The sequence below is a fragment of the Taurulus bubalis genome (assembly GCF_910589615.1).
Source record: "Taurulus bubalis genome assembly, chromosome: 2".
In the NCBI taxonomy this organism is placed as follows: domain Eukaryota; kingdom Metazoa; phylum Chordata; class Actinopteri; order Perciformes; family Cottidae; genus Taurulus; species Taurulus bubalis.
In genome coordinates this window covers 42382933-42401775 of record NC_136590.1, presented here as the reverse complement: position 1 = coordinate 42401775, position 18843 = coordinate 42382933, and the positions used below count along the sequence as shown (strand labels likewise).

Genomic DNA, 18843 nt, shown 5'->3' with positions numbered 1-18843 from the left:
CTCACACAATGGAAGCGGAGGGAACTGGAGCAAAATGGCGGCCGCGTCAATCATCTGTCTCCCACAATGCAACTGACAATATTTGTAAACATTGTAGCCTCACTTCGTTTCCTCGACTGTAACTTTTGTTCCAAAACGTCGTTGGTTTTTAAAACAATGTGACAACACGAGGTACTAGAAAAGCAACACGTAATAGTATTTCACCTTAGTATGTAGCGTGCTATACAAATGACTAAACAAAACTTAACTTAATACACACAATACATGCGTTCAATATATGAGCATAATTATGCCCGAGAAAAAAGTAAAAAAAACATCACAGGCGATGTAATAATGAGCAGGAGTTTAATATCTAAAAAGACAATACAATATATGTTGACCAGTTTGGGAAGTAACATACATTGGCATGTACATTTACTCAAGTATTAGGATATTTCGACAAAAAGCAGACACAGGAAATACCAAATAAAGTAGGTGGGGTAAGAACAAGGCCTGTGGACTCAATCCAGTAGGGGGCAGTAATACAACTTGAAGGATGCCAACAGATGGACACCCCAAAGGATGAGAAGAAGTGATGTAAAGGAGCGCAAAGAACAGGAAGCGCTGGAGCACACATTGTGTGGTATGTCAACAAAACAATAGAAAGTCACAGTATAGTATCTCCAAACTGAGAACATGTATTTAGAACTCTTTGTATATTTTTGGGTGACCTATTATTAACATTGTTAATAAGTTATAACTCAACACATGTTGCAGACTGAAAACTCATCTGTTCAGACTGCTCCTTGTCCCATAAAATGATATAATACAAGTATTTCTCTCTCTTATTGTTGCTAAATGTAGCACTGTAAATACTCCATCTTTGCTGAAGTGGATGCACTTGCAGTCTTCTCTTCTGGGTTGTATCAACATGGCTGAATGCACCTTTTGGAAGTCGCTTTGGGTAAAAGCGTCAGTTAAAATGAATGTAATGTAATGAAACTATTTTTTTTTAAAGTATGTATCGAAACTTTGGAGTAAGAAGACTTTAGCAAGTGTATATAGATCTTCAAGATATTATATAGTGTCCTGATTAAACAAATCATTCATACAAAATCCTACAAAAGCAGCTTTAAAAAAATACAGACATGGGACAAACAGTGGTGAGAGTCGAGGTGCTTTGTTACGTGGACTGCATTCTTCAGGAGGAACCGGAGCAGGGTGCAGGCTGCTGGTCCCACGCCGTCCAGCAAGTTAAGCGGAGTGGGTGGAGCAACATTTCATGGGAACACCCATTATTGTTAAGGTCAGCTGCCGTAAATCATATTTATGCTTTTTGTTGAGTCAACTGAGCCCCCGCTCTCTGTATACGTCCTGAGCAACCTTGCTGTACTTTTTTATTTATCAATTTTTTTATTTATGTATGATTTCGCTGGTTTTTAAACAAAAAGGAACTAAATATACCCTTTTGCAAATCATTACTTTTATAGTACAACAATCGGCTAAAATAATGAAAATAAATTATCCTTTTTAATATAATTTAAAACTATTTATCACAACTTTTTTAAATACAAGTCGAATAATATCTCCACTTGTTCTCACCTTATGTAGTTAGGTGTCGGTAGCTGCCACGAGCTGCCAGTGCCACGACTAGTCAGAGACTTGACACCACTAGTCACAGAGGTGCCACCACTAGAGGGCCACTAGTCAGAGAGATGCCACCACTAGAGGGCCACTAGTCACAGAGGTGCCACCACTAGAGGGCCACTAGTCACAGAGATGCCACCACTAGAGGGCCACTAGTCACAGAGATGCCACCACTAGAGGGCCAGTAGTCAGAGAGATGCCACCACTAGAGGGCCAGTAGTCAGAGAGATGCCACCACTAGAGGGCCAGTAGTCAGAGAGATGCCACCACTAGAGGGCCACTAGTCAGAGAGATGCCACCACTAGAGGGCCAGTAGTCACAGAGGTGCCACCACTAGAGGGCCACTAGTCACAGAGATGCCACAACTAGAGGGCCAGTAGTCACAGAGATGCCACCACTAGAGGGCCACTAGTCAGAGAGATGCCACCACTAGAGGGCCAGTAGTCACAGAGGTGCCACCACTAGAGGGCCACTAGTCAGAGAGATGCCACCACTAGAGGGCCACTAGTCAGAGAGATGCCACCACTAGAGGGCCAGTAGTCACAGAGATGCCACCACTAGTCACAGAGATGCCACCACTAGAGGGCCAGTAGTCACAGAGATGCCACCACTAGAGGGCCACCACTAGAGGGCCAGTAGTCACAGAGATGCCACCACTAGAGGGCCACCACTAGAGGGCCAGTAGTCACAGAGGTGCCACCACTAGAGGGCCACCACTAGAGGGCCAGTAGTCACAGAGGTGCCACCACTAGAGGGCCACTAGTCACAGAGGTGCCACCACTAGAGGGCCACTAGTCACAGAGGTGCCACCACTAGGGGGCCAGTTGTCAGTAGTGATGTGTCCTTTCGTGTCGAGGCTTCGATGCGCGTGTCGAGTAATCCAGGTAGATTTTGGTGAAGCGCGTATCGAGGTTTGTGTCGATGACGTATGCGGTGACGTTCGAAGCCTCGCGAGCCGGTCGTACCATGTGACTGATTCAGAAAATGGTTTGTGGGTTTGCCGTGCGATTTGAAATATAAGAGGCAGCGAAACTCAATGGATTTCCCCCCTCCTCTCTGTACCCAGCTTCATGTGTGCCTGTGAAAGGGTATTTTATAAAGCAGGCGAAATAGTCTCAAAAAGCCCAGCACTGTGGAAAAGGTCTTATTTTTACTTAAAAAATTGGACACAGCAACATGGACTAACGGAGCCGAGGATCGAAACACCGATCCTCTAACTGAAAGTCGGATATATCTAACCACTGACCCACAGTCACATCACAACCCTCTCCCAATTTGTTTCGAGTTTTGATTTTGACCCCGCCATTATATCATAAAGATAGACACAATATTAATAAGTTAATAATTGATGTATTTGCGTCAAACATAATTTATTAAATTTAAAGCTTCACACACCAAAGCCATGGTGTCGTTATGATCACTCTGCTTGTTTTACATGTATTGTCCACTTGGTGGCGCAGTAGAGCAAATGAAGCTCCGTGAAGCTTCGGCCCCTGAGCGAACCAATTGGATGGAAAGCTTCAATGCTTCAGGAAGCTTCATCTCGCCGTCACTAGTGTTTACACAATACATTGACTTTCTATGACTTAAGACGCACTACGCAATGACTTTTTAAGATTTCTTTTGACATTCTGTAATGGTGCCTTTTTAATGTTTTTTTATTCTTCTATTTTTCTTTTAATACTTTAACATAATAAATTAACTATTTTTTTAAACATACAATACTACAAATGTAGTAGTTTCTTCACTTTTTGTGATGTATTTTGACATATTATACTTTGGCCTTTAAGTTTTTTTTTATGTACTATACTGTGACCTATTAATACTTTTGACTCAATACACTATTGCAGGACTTTGTTACATAATAGACTATCATATTAGCTTCTTTTTTTTTTACATACTATAACACTATATATGTTTAACTTTTTTCAACATACTATGCCTTTTAAAATACTAGACTACGAACGGTGTGACATTTTGACAAAAACTATGAATTTTTGACATATTTTGTCATACTATATTATGGCTTTTTATTGAGTATTTTGACACAATATACTAGGTCTTTTCAGACATAGTCTAGCATGCAACCTTTTGATTTTTTTAAAGACATTATTACTTTGCTATGATATATTTTGACAATTCTTTTCAGGATAAAACAATTTTTTTTAAGCAAATTTTATATGTTGCCATAGAAAACGTTGTTGCAGTAATGGAACCTGGACGTATCTTCAGCAGCACATGACAGTTTGGAGAAGGACCTGTTTGGGGTTAAAACACTGAGACTACGGTTAAAAGACTTCAAATCTATTGCAGTTTAGTTTGATGCATTCAGGTTTTAACATCCGTTCAGCCGGTGGTGGCAGACGAGGTCTTTGAGGAGAGGTCGAGCGGAACGTTGTTTCAGAGTCCACGATCTATGAACCTCCTCCTCCACAGAACGAGGTTTCCTGTGTGATTTAAATCCATGCAGTCTGGGCAGAGGACCTGTTTAAAGGCCCTGAGGAGTTTTCTAACAGACACACATTCAGTGTTACTCACACACTGAGTATCTGTAAGTCTGACAAATGCGTTGAATGCATTTCTTCTCCCTCGTTAAATATTTATAAAGATGATTTAAGGAAAATAAATCCTGGCGTGTTAACACGTTGAGCTCATTTACTAAAAGCAGCGCGTCCGTCTACTGCAACTATTAATGATTTAGAATTACAAAGAAAAACATTTGATAATTACCTTTATGCTTTACAGCTGATTTGTAGGTTAACATAAGGAGATGAACCGTCACACACACAACCATTATGTTAGACATCAGTGTAGAATTAATGACAACCACTCAAGTTTTGTGCTCATGTCCCTCTGAACTAAATTCTGTCATTAAGGAATTGTCAGACTGAGGTGAATTAGTAACATCACGCACATATTATTAGACATGGTTATAGCTATTCCTGAACAGTTTTATTTATTTCATATCTAAGTGGAGATGCCTCTCGTTTGAGACGAGAGCGTTTTCACATTCAAGTACACAGAGCCTTACTTAAGTTCCCCATCTGAGGCTTTAAATAAGGCAAGAGGAGAAGAACCTGTAAGAGAGAAGTTAAACAGTACAACCTGGGTGTAGACATATTTTAAACATGTTGTAATCCACACATTACATGTAGTATAATACCAGATGATTGTACTTTACATGGATTTCCAGCTTGAATATAAATGGCTCCAGGTATCTAAAAAAATAAGAATCCCGCCCCTCTCTGTAGGTTAACTGTCATGAGTCAAAGGTGGTCTACAATCTAGATGACGATGTTTGTGCACTATGATGAAAATATCTGTTGAAACAACATTTAAGGCTCATCACCAAGAAGTTGTGTTTTCCTCCACAAAGCAGCTGCGACATGTTCTTCCACACATTGTTTGAGAGGACATTGTTTTCAGCTTTATTCAGTTAGTCCAGTTCATGTAAGTACCGTGAACATAATGGAAAAAAACAAAGGGAAATTAAAAATAGAACCTCTTCCACATCTAGGAAGGTACAACAGGCATTCATCCATCCATCTCCCCGTCTTTTATCCCGTATGTGCAACAACTGCCCCGAGTCGCTTTGGTCCCTCTTCGGATGAAGAACAGTACGAGTACCAAAACCTTCCGTGAGAAGTCATTGAAATCGGTTGATAGCAAAGTTACATTAAAAAAAAATGGCACAGTCACACAGAAAATAAGACTTTGATAAACCACTACATTAACCGAGAGGAACCCATCATCCTGAACATGACCCACACTGACATGTATGCCCTCCTCCAATAACTTGTGCTGTAACATCCAGAGAGAACGCAATGGATGGTTAAGTACACAGAACTGTTCTGTAAGAGAGAGCGCATGCATTTCTAAAATGCAAACCGTAATCCCAGTTGATGCTCATACCCAGCGCCACACTTAAAAAAAACAAAAAACAACTAAATCCCTTTTTTTTTTAAACTAGTGATTCTATTTATATATGTATATATATATAGTATATATATATTTTACATTTTTGTGATCCTGTTAAAAGTACCGTACATCTTTCATATCATATACATTTATGACTACTGTCTCAATCTCAATAATATGACCCCTTGGACAGTAAATTCAGGTACATTCAGGACTTCCAGTAAAAAGTCTTACAATTTTCTTTACAATTCATTAAAAATACAGAGGAGCAAAAAATATGGTGATATGACAGTCCACTGTCCTGCAGAGGCTGCAACCGGAGCTCAATAGTCTTTCTTCTACACAGCTAGAGAACTAAATGCTTCATTCTGTACGTATCTCTGTCTCTGGCCTCTGCATGAGCAGGTCAGTCTGGAGAAAGGCGCCCTGGCCCAGCGCGGTGGAGTACCCTCTGTTGTTGTGGCTCACCGAGAACCCCGGGCCGGGATAGGAGGCGGGTCCTCCTCGCTTCGGAACGGGGGCCTGAGGCGGAGGTGCTGCTGGGTGGTAATCGTCCAAGTTATCGTAGTGGGACTGCACCGGTTTGGTGCCGTGGTTCTGATACGAGTAGTCTCTGTCCAGCTCGGGGTTTCCCTGGCTGTAGTGCTGCTGCTGCTCCCGGACGCTGTGCGATCGCTCCAGTTTGGAGCGGCCGAGTTGCTCCCTGGGGGCTGATGGCTGCTCGTCCGTGCTGTGGTACCCGCTGGGGGTTTTCACTCTACTCTGGTGGTGGTCAGAATCGGCACACTCGTAGCGCGGCGTAAAGTTCCTATTGCCGTGATAGTCCTGCTGCCAGTGTTGAGGCCGGCTGTCGTCTCCGGTCTCATACTTGGCCTCGTGCCGGCCGCCCTCCTGCTGATGGGACAGACTGTGGCTCAGAGTAGCTGGAAGCGAGTGAGAGGACTGGCACTTCTTGGAACCGCTTTGCTTGGCGAGCCCGTCGGACTTGTCGCCCACCGCGCCGCCCTGGACATGCTTGTCGGTCTCCATGTACACGAGGACGTCGGGGTCGGACACCATGTGTCTGGGGAGGTAGCGCCCGTCTATGCTCTCGGCTGCAACCAGCACAGCTTTGCCGGGGTCCGATTTGCTGCGCAGGTGCAGGGTTTCGTAGCCCGATATATCAGATGGTGTGAACAAGCCCACGTTGTCGTACTGAGAGAGGACGGGGCCTTTGATCTTCTGTCTGGCCCGGCTCTCCCTGTGGATGGAGTGCATGCGGAGCCTTTCTGACTCCTCGGGGTCCCAAGCGAGGTACGCAGCAGCTTCCGGGGTCCCGTAACCGGGGGGCATGTCCCTGCTCACAAAGCTGTGCTCCTTCCCAGGCGGGAGAACATGGCGAGCGAGGAAGTGGTACCCGGTCGCCTTCCCGCCCGGCCGACCGGCAGCGGCCCCGGGATCTCGGCTGCCGTGGGCGTGAACGTGGCGGACCCGGATGGTGCCGTAAGGGTCGATGTCATAGTAAGGCGCCTCCAAAGGGCTTGAACCAGAGTACGGGCTGTAGCGATACTGAACCCGGCCGTTCTCGAAGTAAGGCTGCAGCTGGGTGACGTGGTAGTCGGTTTGCGAGGACTGCTGCTGCGGGGGCGGCTGCTGCGAGGGCTGTTGAGGCGGCTGCTGCTGGGGGGCCGGCTGGTAGGCTTTGCACTGATACACGGGCCGCTGGTAGAAGAACATCTCGTCGTCTGGAGGAACTTCGGTCCTTTGGATGGGCACCGAGCGGATAGTGGAAGGGACATGGAGCGAGTGCACTCTGCGGATGGTGGGGTAGCCTTGGTTTCTGTCGTGGTTGTAACCTTGATGCCCTGGCCCCGGAGACACGTACACACTGCGGGGGTTTCCTCTGGACTTCATGGAGTGGTGGTAGGACCTGGGGCCTAAAGTGCTGTATCTGTTGTCCAGTCGGGCACTGTAGGGGATCTGAGGCTCCGATTTGGACACGTGGGACAGGTGTGGGGGAACGCTGTCGGGCCGGAAGTGGTGTAGCACGGACTGGGGGCCCAGCGGGACAGGCCTCTGGTGGTAGTATGCGGCTCCAGACGGCTCAAGTAAGACCGGCTCTCCTTTAGCGTGGTACAGGTAGGCCGGCTGGTGTGTGGAAGATTTGCGGAGAGGAGAAGGCGGGTGGTGAGGCAGAGCATCCTCCTGATGGCAAGACACAGGGCCTTCCCCCAGGCTGTGGTAGGAGGCTTCACTTTGGCTGAGAGCCGCTGTGGCCAGTTTGCTCTCCATGGTGCGGACGGGAGGGACCGGAGGTTTGGGTACGTACGCCTCTGGGAGCTTTGCAGGCTCTGTACAGGGCTGTACCGGCTTTATGGCCTCCCAAGGCTTCTCAACAGGCTCAGCAGAGGTGGGGGCCACTCTTGCGTTGGCCTTCGAAGAAAGCTGAGTCTGGGTATGGGGTTGGACCTGTGTCTGAGCGTGTGTGTGAGGCTGTGGTGGAAGATGAGGCTGTGTTTGCGCGTGTGTGTGAGGCTGTGGTGGAAGATGAGGCTGTGTTTGCGCGTGTGTGTGAGGCTGTGGTGGAAGATGAGGCTGTGTCTGAGCGTGTGTGTGAGGCTGTGGTGGAAGATGAGGCTGTGTTTGCGCGTGTGTGTGAGGCTGTGGTGGAAGATGAGGCTGTGTCTGAGCGTGTGTGTGAGGCTTTGGTGGAAGATGAGGCTGTTTCTGAGCGTGTGTGTGAGGCTGTGGTGGAAGATGAGGCTGTTTCTGAGCTTGGCTCTGCTGCTGAGTTTGTGTTTGATGCTTGGCCAGTGAGGCGGCCTGCCTCTTCGGCTTCTGAGGTGGCTGGTCTGAAGGTTTTGGGAGGACTGGGGGGGTTGCAGTCTCCTGCTGTTTGACCTGAGACAAAACAGAACAAAACACTTATTTGCTGAGGAAAACAAGTCAGGTGTTGCTGCAGTGGAACAAGAAGTTATCATCTCATGCTGTACGGTCTAGTTACAGGGTAGCAGCAGCACGGCATGCATTGTTATTATCTCTCCATACCTATGCAGGCCAAAACACTAGAAATAATCCACACAGAATATCATAGCATCAAATAAACTACACATAGCAAAAGTGGTGACAGTTGCTTTTTTCTGTAAGCCACAAACATTTTGCATACAGGTAATGGATTCTAAAAATACTCTGGGAAAGTCCAAAGTTAATAGTAAAAGTACAGTATTTGCTTCTGAGATTAGAAGTTTGAATATAAATATTTAAATAAAGTTAAAATGTGTCAGACAGCGCCAGGTCCTCTAAAGCTACAACTGATTAACGTTACATCTTGTTGTCTTGTCTGTACAAAAAACAAAGCATCTTGTTTCCCCCTGTGTCCAACCTTTATGCTAAGCTAACACTCTGCTGGCTGTAGCTTGATATTGAATGTACAGAGATGAAAGTGATATTGACCCCATCCCCGTAAGCATACTTCTCAAAATGCTGCACTCGTCCTTCACGATAACTTACTCATGTTAAACTGCGCATGAAATATTAATCCTTTTGGATCGTGCCTACTGCAGCTAAATATGACATCCCTTAATAATGTTTAAGTAGTACTAGTCTACATATGAAAGTGATAGGACACTTACCTCAGCAACAAGCTGTGGCACGACTCCAGTGTCTTTGCCGCTGCCACTGGGGAAGGTGGCCAGAGTGGTACTGGATGAGCTGGTACGGACTGGGAGCTGTCCCGCGACGGGCTGCTGCCTTTCTGGACTTCTCCTGACTGGAGAAGGCAGGCTGGTTGAACTGGGGAGTGGGGCGCACTTGTAAAAAGAAGTGTCTGGTGGGGAGGAGTCTGTTCCAGGCTGCGTTCCAGGCGAGGTTGTAGAGGACTTGGTGCTGTCCGATGGCTTGGTAATCGTGCTGGTCACCTCTAGAGGTTGCTTGTTGAAGGTAGGACTGGTGACGGCGGGATGAGCTGAGGCTGGGGCGACAGCCGGGGCCGCGCTGTTTGGTGGCGGGGAACTCCCTCTCCCTGCTCCCTCCTCCGAAGGAGTCCGTAAATGTGGGAACAGTGGATGTGTCGAGTCCTGGGAGTTACAGGCCTCCTGGGGCTGCAGAGGGGACGCCGGCGTGGCGGGCTCCGAGGACCGCGACTGAGACTGAATGGAGACCTGCTGAGCGGACTCGGCCAGGGCCAGGGCCAACATGCGGGCGGCATTTTTGGGAGGGGGAGGAGGAGGAGGGGCAGTAGTGGGAGCTGTAGCGCTGAGGGAACGAGGGGTGAGGTCCTTTGAAGAGTCCGGAGCTACGACACAAAAACACAAGGGGTCTATAGTTGAAGAACAAATAGTCAAGAGAGCAGCAGGTGAGGAAAAGAAACTACAGCAGGCAGACCGGGAAAGAAGGGAAAAGTTAAGCCTGGTGCTCGGGCATCACATGAAAAGGTTTGTTTAAGATGAAATGCATGCAACCCTGGAAAACTAAACCTAGGAAAAAAGTCGTAATTAGTGGCACAATGTATTACTTATTCTTAATCTAAATAGTGGAAACAAAGCAGTGTTAAATGTGCCAAACACTACACTGAAAAAAGGTCATTCTCCACTCCCTACCTTGGTGCTCTTGGCTGCCGGCAGCCGGCGTCTGCTGCCCGCCGTCCGCTCCCTTCAGCTCTCGACTGTCCACGCTGTCAAAGGCCGCCAGCTTCGAGTGCAGCTCCATTTGGAAAGCTTCGCTCAGCGACGGCTCGGCCGCCCTCAGCAGCGCACTGCCCATCAGGGGAGGAGAGTCTTTGGCTGCCGAGGGAGGAGATAACGATTGTGGAGAGGCAAACTGTGCAGCCGTACTCTTGTCCGGCATCTCTGTAGAGAAAAGCTCCGAAGTGGCAAACGGCGTCAAGCTAGTGCTCTTCCCACATTTAATAGGCGACACTGCCTGTGTGGGTTTATCGGGGTAAGAATAGGAAGTGGTCAGTTTCTTGTTTGCCACCTTCTCTCCAGCGGCCAGGCTGAAGTCCGTGGACGACAAAGGGGACATCAAGCCGCCCAGGAAGGCGGCAGAGATGTGTTCAGCGCCGTTGGTCTTGCCGCAGGCGTTGCCGGGACTCCTCTTCAACGTGGAACCCTCTGCCCCGGCGGGTGAGTTGTCGAGGGGGAAGGCGTAAGAGGTGTCGGGGAGACTGCACTGGAAAGACATGGGGTCAAAGTCCAAGGAGGCCATGCCGATGTCCGGCGGGCTGAGGTCCACGTCTTCACCCGCCGAGCGGGGAGGCGAGATGAGGGCGGGCACGCAGATGGGGCCGTCGTCTCCGTCGCTGTCCTCTGTGGCGCCCAGGTTGTCGTAGGAGTTACAGTGCTGCCGGCTGTCCAGCAGCTCGCCGTTAAAGGAGGCCGACAGGGCGTCGCTGCTGGAGCGCGGCCGCCGAGGACGGTACACCTTGGACTCTCCTGAAGGAGGAACAGAATGTATTCCGAAACTATTTCAGGCCCCAAGTATAACATTAGGCAGCATTGTAGAGTATTTGGAAAAGCAATATACACAAATATGTTATTGGCAGCACTAACTAATTAAACTGAATCTGCTGAGTAAAGACACAAATGATTACCTTCAACGTTGTGCAGGGAACTCAGGGACTCTTCACTTTTGGCTGATCTTAATGTTGCGGTGTCTCCTCTGCCTCCTGAAACAGAGCGATGAAAAGGTTTCAGCCTTGTTTAGTCACATCAGGCTGAGCAAACGCTCAGTTGTACGGTGAACGTTTTCATTCCAATTGTGGAGGAAGGACTCACCGGCGAGAGCCATGGCCTTCAGTTCATTGGGCTCACTGGGGTTGCGGTGCAGCTTGCGCTTGGACATGGAGGAAGACTTGCCGAGGTTGAAGAAAGAACGCCAACTACCCACAGGAGACTTCTTGGATTTAATAGGAGGCCTCTTCCTATGAAGAATTAAAAGGTGAAGAACAAGCAGGCAAGAAAAGTTAGTTTCCTTGACTCCTTGCATACACAGAACACAACTCGATGACAGTCCATTTTTAGGATATATGCCCAAGTCTGAAACTGGAGACAGCCACGGTCCTGGGAGATATCGACAACAGGGTTCAGGAGCCTGCAGTCTTAACATCAACCAGCAGATGGAGACACATTCCAGCTCAACTGCCATTAAAGTCTTTTGCGACACAATCTACAGTCAGAGTTAAGACTAAGATAAATACCTGTCTCTGTGCGTCTAAATTAGATTTGAAGTGATCTTTTGCAGACAGTCATCAAATTACACGTCAGTAAGAGGAGTTAACGAACCTCTCGGTGGGAAACTCGATGACCGTGTGGAACTTTCCCTGCAGGGCGGCCGGACCTTCGCCCACCTCGATGTACTTGCTGTCCTCGGTGACTGGAGAGTTGATCTGAGCCTGGGTCCTGGCCTGGGCCTCCTCCAGAGTCAGAAGTTTAGTGGAGGGCGATGAAACCAGCAGCGATTTGGGCCGCGACAACGAGTTGTGACCTGGTGACGTGGAACCGTGTTTAATGGAGAAAGCAGCAGTGGGAAGAGAAATGACTACGTGAGCAATACGTACCAGCTCCCTCGCGAATTAGTGAGCTGAGTTTGGTGCTGAAGAGAACATCCACGTGGTTGAGGATGAACTCCACCACCACCGACTGGATCCGGACTTCCATGAAGGCCGCTGTGCCGCTGAAGCAGGCAGACTCTATCTGTTTGGACCTGAAGAATTGTTTGATTTAGTAAAGTGCTCCACTTTAAACCAGCATAACATTTTAAGGTGAGTTAAATGTTTAAATTGGTTTAAGAGTTTAAGATACTAAAAAGATTTTGGATGCATCTGAAGTTAAAGTGTTGATCAGCATCCTCCCACAAAGCTGCTTAAATCATTTTCATTCAGGTAGAATGACTTATTTACAGCAGGAGACACAGCTCGTTATCGCAGCTAATTAAAGTCGGAGAAATCCTTCATGTCTGAAAAAAGAACCTACAAATTGCTCCCTACATTATGTAAAAATGTGAAGATGTACTCAGTTAATAAACAACTCAGAACAGGGGGACAGCCCATGGAGACGGCTTGTAGGGGATGATTGACAGTGCGTCGACTCCATTGAAAAACATGCATGTGAAGGACATTCTATATGAGCGGGACGGCGGCTCACCTCAGCAGGTTGGGCGCCCAGACGATGGCCAGGTTCTTGCTGTGCATGTTGGTGATGTAGCTGAACGCTGCCAGGCGGGAAAGGTGTCTCATGAGGAACTCCAGGGTCCTAGGAATCAAATATTCATTTATTCAGATTTAATTGGCTCCCACTAGTGATGTGAAAACTAATGGCTGCGATAGAGCTCCTTCTTCAGAGCATCAATATTTCACTATGTGCTAAAGCCCCAGAGGAATCTCACTTAGAAATCTGCATTTGTATGCTTTCACAAAAGGACGGGAAATTCCATTCATCATCATCATCAACGCAGACCAGCTGGGACCTGTTAAATGATTCCGCTCAATGCAGTGTGGCAGTAGAAAAAAACCTTGATTTTAATATTAACAGACACCCGACTGATGCGAATGCACGACGCGAGCGTGCGTCTGCACTCTGGCAGTTCCCGGGCCTGCAGCAAGGGGGCAGTGTGCCTCTACACTGACCGGTAATGCGGTGGAGGAAGCTGCTGGATGACATCATGGATTTTGATGAGTCGCTCTTCGTCCGTCGCTGCTGATACAGCATCCTTCAAGGTGGAAACAAAAGGGGGAGATAAACAGTGGGATGTATCAACAACGCTAAGCTCATTCATTTGTCATCCCTGGTTCACGCTGCTACATGGAGACATCACTCTGCAGCCACAGCCTCTCTCTCCCTCCCCAGCTGCCATAACAACCAGAAAACATTTACTCCATCCTGAGGGAACCTCTGTTGTGCTTGGAGAAGGTCTTTATTCCAAGTGACACAGAGTGGTTTGCTCCATTTGTAATGATAGGGTGTGTTGAGTGCAATGCTATTATTTCAAGGGTGTCCGTGACTCATAACTGCAAGATAAATTAACATTAGAATTCCTTTAAGAGAAATCAGAGGAATGTCCTTTCTTTGCTTAGAGGCCGAGCAGTTAAATCACACCCAATCGGTGTCCTTTCGGGGCATCGGTAACCACGGGACAGTGTGAACTTCATTCTTGAACTAGGATGAAATATGTTCAGCCACCTGTATATCCGTGGCTAAGACTCAGTCGGAGCTCAGTCCTCCTTTGCCCTTCTTGTCTCAATCCGGATGATTGTGGATGATTAAAACATACTGTTGCATGTTGGGTGGTGCAGACTGATAGTTGATTGAACACCGGACTGACCCGCATGGTAGTTTCCCATCAGATAATAGAATCAAATCTAATGTGACATAAATTTGACAAAACTATGGTTTGTGCGACATTGACAAAAATGTTAAATATAATCTGATTACTTCAATTTATATTTGAATACATTTTAAAGTAGCTGATGAAATGAATAGAGAAAACATTTAGTCTAAACGTTTACACCAATATAATGAATGTTCGACTAAAACTAGACTAAGGATAAAATGACTAAAACTAAAAAGCATTTTGGTCTCAAGACTAAATCTATAATAGCAGTCAAAATAAACACTGGCACAGCAAGCCAACAATCAAGTGCTGTGATGGCAGAAGAAGAACTTGAGGCTCTGCTTACGGAGAACTTCTCGTAGAGCTGGTAGGTGAGCAGGGGGTTGGGCAGCTCTCTGAAGTAGAGCTTACACAGCGAGCCAACACAGTGGATGTCCTGGATGTAAACATCTTTGGTCAGGTCGGGGATCTGCTCAGAGTCAAACTCGTGCCTGGAGAAAGAGAAAGAGGGCAAAGGTCGAGTTAACAAATGTGTTTCTTCTGAACAAACGGCGCATCAATAAACGGCTGCTGTGGTCTGGTGGTATTTCTGTTAGGTAAGACTTGAAAAGATTGATTTAAGACATTTAATACCAATTAAGGCTTCTTTGTTTTAGTTTTTTAGATGAATTCATTTGTGCCTTTTAAGATTTTTGTTAAGGCTCCGCAGGAACTCTGCCACCTCAGGCTGCACATGAACAGTGTGTTTGGTTTCAGAAGTGAGACGACACAAAGCGTGTTCCAACGTTTCGATGAACTCCTCTCACATTTGAAATTTTGCCAGCACGACACACCACACTGTTTCAGTGAGAGTTTGGTGAGAAAATTACACCCATGCATATGGTCGACCCTACATATTTACATGTAAGCATTGTCCTTACACACCTCACAGCATTTTACACACAACAACTCCTCAAGGACAAATATGTTGCTTTTTACAATCCACATCAGTTGTAAAAGCACCAATCACCAAAGTCCAAGTTCTTATCCTGCTATGACGATACACAGTAAAATGTGTTGATGAGGAACAACTGTTACACCGCACGTCATCCTGATGCCTCGCGTTCTTTTACTAATGCAATAATCAGATACAATAAAAAGATGGAATTCACATGTTATCAGCCAGTAAACTGCAAAAAAATGCTGCAAATGAACAGGCAGCGACTCCTACCGCAACTTCTGGATGTTAGAGGCGATGCCAGAGAGGCGGTAGATGCCGTCCACCACGCCGTGCTTCTCCAGGAACTCGGTGCAGCTCTTGAGGACCTGGGGCACTGCGAAACAGAAGCAGCAGCACGTCGTCACATAGCACTTCCGCCAATCTTTGTCCAGTCTTCACTGAGCGCTTCTAGGACAAGAATGGGACTTTTATTTACTTTCCGAAGAGCCGAGTACAGAGCGGTCAGGACAGAGCTCGGGGGCTCCGAAGGAATAATAACTTTTTAGTGCTTGCGGAAGAAAAAGCTAGAGGCCAGACACATTTGATCCATGTAAAGGAGAGATCAATATATCCTGAAGAGCTTTAAATAAACGTTTGTCTTCTTTCTTTGGTGTTTTTGCTTTCCTTTCAACCCATTTCCTACATCGATGCAGCTCTGCGTGTTTGAATGAGGCGGTCACACTGCCAGCCGATCACACTCACACACACACACACACACACACACACACACACACACACACACACACACACACACACACACACACACACACACACAGCAAAAAACAAAACCTCGGAAAAATAGAACTTCCTAATTCCCCTTCAGCCAACCATGAATCATGCAGACATGCTATTTATTTCTGTGTGTGTGTGTGTTAGATAAGGATGGTGTGTATGTGTATGAGGAGGCTCCCAGGCCTCCCACATCATTCAGAGGGTGACAGAGAGTGGGACACTCGCCGAAGCAGCTGTTCAGACGAATTCCGCACATAGTGAACGAGAAAAAACAACAACAAATCCTCTCTTAAATTCTAGTTAAATCAAGCGCATTCAAAGAGCTTTCAACTGATTGTAGCGATGATTCCCCCGCCTCGCCTCTAAAAGCTCAAACTGCCATTAGCGCAGTGGCAGAGATGTTGGGGTTAATCACGGCCGGCACATCCGGACGAAGGTAGTCTATGCGAATATGGAGGTTTATTCAGCTTCAAAGCTGTCCTGAAATTGCTTATGAAAATAATCCCATACTGTCCGACCTCCACAGTGAAAGTGCTGGAGGAGCTACATCACCAGCAGGGATGACTTTCTGTCGTGTGCTTTAAATCATGAAACTCCATGTTTTCTTGTTTTGTAATCTGTAGAAATGTTGAATAACAAATCTAAACTGAAGGGGATGTTTTGTAGAACCAAGTTAGAGAGCTAGTTTGATGTAGGGGTTGGGGGAGGGAGAGATCCCCATCGGCCCTGTGTCGTCAGATCCCATGACCGGACTCTTGTCTGCATGCCACTCAAAACTAGAGGTTAGGCTTGTTTTGCTAAACCATAAACTGTGTTTCTTTTGGCCCACGGGATCACAGGCGACTTCCATTTCTTACAAGTCTGTCAGAACTCCGCGACCGTTTGACCCAGCACTGTTTATCTCTCCGTGTCAAGGTAAGGTCGGATTTACGGAGGTCAAGGATCACCCCTGAAATGTGTGACTGCGATGCAACACTGACCCGTGACCAGACGCTTGTTTAAAAAGGACAGGACTGATTGCTGTGAGCTAATGTGCTGGTACGGTGAGAACCATTAATATCCAGACGCAGAAAAAGGCCCTGTTCACACCTGGCATTAATAATGCGTCTCCACATGTGTGTCGAGGGACCACTTGGGATCGGATCGCACTCCCTCGCTCTATATGCAGTAAGTAAACACGTAGCCAAGGGCTACACAATTAATCAAATATTATTCATGACCATGAATTTGGCTTCCCTCAGTTAACGATTATCCTCAACTGCTATTTTGACGTTTTAAAACGGGTGCTTCACTCTTGGAACACGCAGACGTCGACAGTGTGGAAGTAATAAAGTGTTTGCCATTATTTTAGGGGCGACGTAACCCTTGGCTAAACTTTGAGTAACGTACACACACACGTCAGTGGAGTAGGCGGGGCTTCAACATGGCTCAGACACACTGGTGTGTGAGTGAATGTGGGTCAGACCAACTCTGAATGCGGTCCGAGCGACTAGCTCTCAACGCTGGTGCATTCACACCTGGACTTGGATCTTTGCTGGGATCTGATCACCTTAAAAGACGCGTGTCCATTCCAGGTGAACATGAACGACAAGCTCTCTTCAAGTTGGCTTCACCATGAGCTGAAGTGAGGTGGTTGATCGAGTTTCCACAGCAGAGCAGCATGAATGTAGTCATGTGATTTTATCTATTGTGTACATCTGTCTGCTTCTGTGTTGTACTGGGAGTGAAAACAAATCTTCCTCTGGGACAATGAATCTAATCTAAAGAACCCGACTGTGTCTTGCACTTCTGAATCCCATCAATTCTCAACTCAAAGCTGGTATTCACAATGTCTGCTTCTTGTCTGGGCCCACTGTCCTGAAAGTCTCATCACTGTGAGGTTGCCAGCCAACCAACAGAGACTTCAATAAGTCACTGCAGCGGGACAAAAAAAAAAAGAAAAAAGTCCAGCCCATAAACCTCCATAAAACCACAGCTTGTTGTTTTTACACTGAAAACAGGATTTATCTTGTTAATTAATTAAGAGGTGCTGGTGGCCAGATTTCTGCTACTTTTAGAGTCAAGCTAGGTGCCCCATTTAAACCTGCTGGGAAGACTTCTAATTCAGACTCAAAACTTCCTCCAGGGATTGTTGAGGTTCCACAACAGCAAAGTGGAACAACTGAAAATGGTTAGTGAATGAAAACAGTACTTCTGTTAAAAAAAAAAAGAAGTCATAGCAGCAGAGTATAGCAGTGAGTATGACATGATTGGAAGGGACACAATGAGGAACTTATAGTCAACGGGTAAACAAGGTCCTGGTTATTTAAGGCCCTGCCTACTATTTGAGAATGTATGAAGCCTAAAAGGGATCCAGGAAACACTTCTGCTCTCAGGTGTGTCTGCATGAATCTCACCGTCATATCCCGAGTTGAGGAGGTGCTCTCCCAGGTCGCAGCCGAACACCCTCTCCCGGAGGATGCCTCTCTGCTTCAGCTTCTGCTTGGTGGGCCGGGACTTCATGAAGGTGCGCAAGAAGGTGATCAGCTTCCCGTGCTTCTTAGACACTGAGGAAGGAGGGAGGGAAGGAAGGAAGGACACAGTTTAGATGTCGTACACAGCCGTTTACTACTCTACAGTACGGGTGGGTTTGATGCTGGTTCTAGTAGACTGGAGTGAAACCCCACACAGGGCACTCAGGCTCGTCCCATTGTGCAATTCAGCTTCATTCTAATGCAAACCCTTCCTTTATGCATGTGTAGTTTCCTTGAGGCGAAGGCTCCGTTCTTAAATGCCACCTCCCAGGCAACTACAAAGGAATCCTCCACATCCAATACCAGTATCCTCCGCGCCGCTTCAAAACAAGACAAAAAAAAGAAGAAGGAGCAGAGCTACTTAGAAACCCAAACCGCATTAATCAGATTCTATGTCTAGGAAAGGGTGGTAAGCTTCTTAAACTACACACCAGGTTTTTTTCTCCCTCTGCTTTAGGGCGATGTGAAAGGCTATCAAGTGAACCCAACAATCGGCATGTTTTAGAGGGGTTTCCGTGGGACAATGTTCAAAAACATCTCATGAGTGAAAATCAGAGACCTTTTCCCACTCTGGGGTCTTTTTTTTTTTTTTACTTTACTCGGCTAAACAGATAAAATCAACTTGTCTGATGAGAACATGATTTTTTTTTTGGGAGAATTCAGTTTGGTTTAAGTCGTCTATCAGCTAAACAGACACCAAAAAAACAAATGTACTGAGTATAAAGCACACACCAAAGAAGCGTCACACTGATGCAAATCAATCAAATG

At 46.6% G+C, this 18843-nt stretch overlaps 1 protein-coding gene across 1 annotated transcript; it reads right to left on the bottom strand.

Annotated features, from left to right (window-relative positions):
- Positions 1-4603: 4603 nt before the first annotated feature.
- Positions 4604-18079, bottom strand: arhgap32b (Rho GTPase activating protein 32b). The gene is made up of 13 exons (XM_079214088.1): positions 17959-18079; positions 15062-15164; positions 14198-14342; positions 13148-13230; positions 12666-12773; positions 12080-12225; positions 11805-12006; positions 11298-11443; positions 11114-11188; positions 10122-10955; positions 9156-9841; positions 8263-8424; positions 4604-7998 (listed from the first exon to the last, which is right to left on the bottom strand). Exons 1-13 carry the CDS (start codon positions 18062-18064, stop codon positions 5908-5910), a joined length of 4887 nt encoding a protein of 1628 aa, XP_079070214.1. The 5' UTR covers positions 18065-18079; the 3' UTR covers positions 4604-5907.
- Between the last annotated feature and the right edge of the window lie 764 nt (positions 18080-18843).

Coding starts and splice junctions, on each gene's coding strand:
- arhgap32b (XM_079214088.1), bottom strand. CDS start 18,064: ATGAAGTCCCGGCCCACCAAGCAGAAGCTGAAGCAGAGAGGCATCCTC. Junction 9,842..10,121: donor CGGCAGCCAAGAGCACCAAG/GTAGGGAGTGGA, acceptor CTTCAACTATAG/ACCCCTTGTGTTTTTGTGTC. Junction 7,999..8,262: donor ATCTTCCACCACAGCCTCAC/ACACACGCTCAG, acceptor ACACACGCTCAG/ACACAGGTCCAACCCCATAC.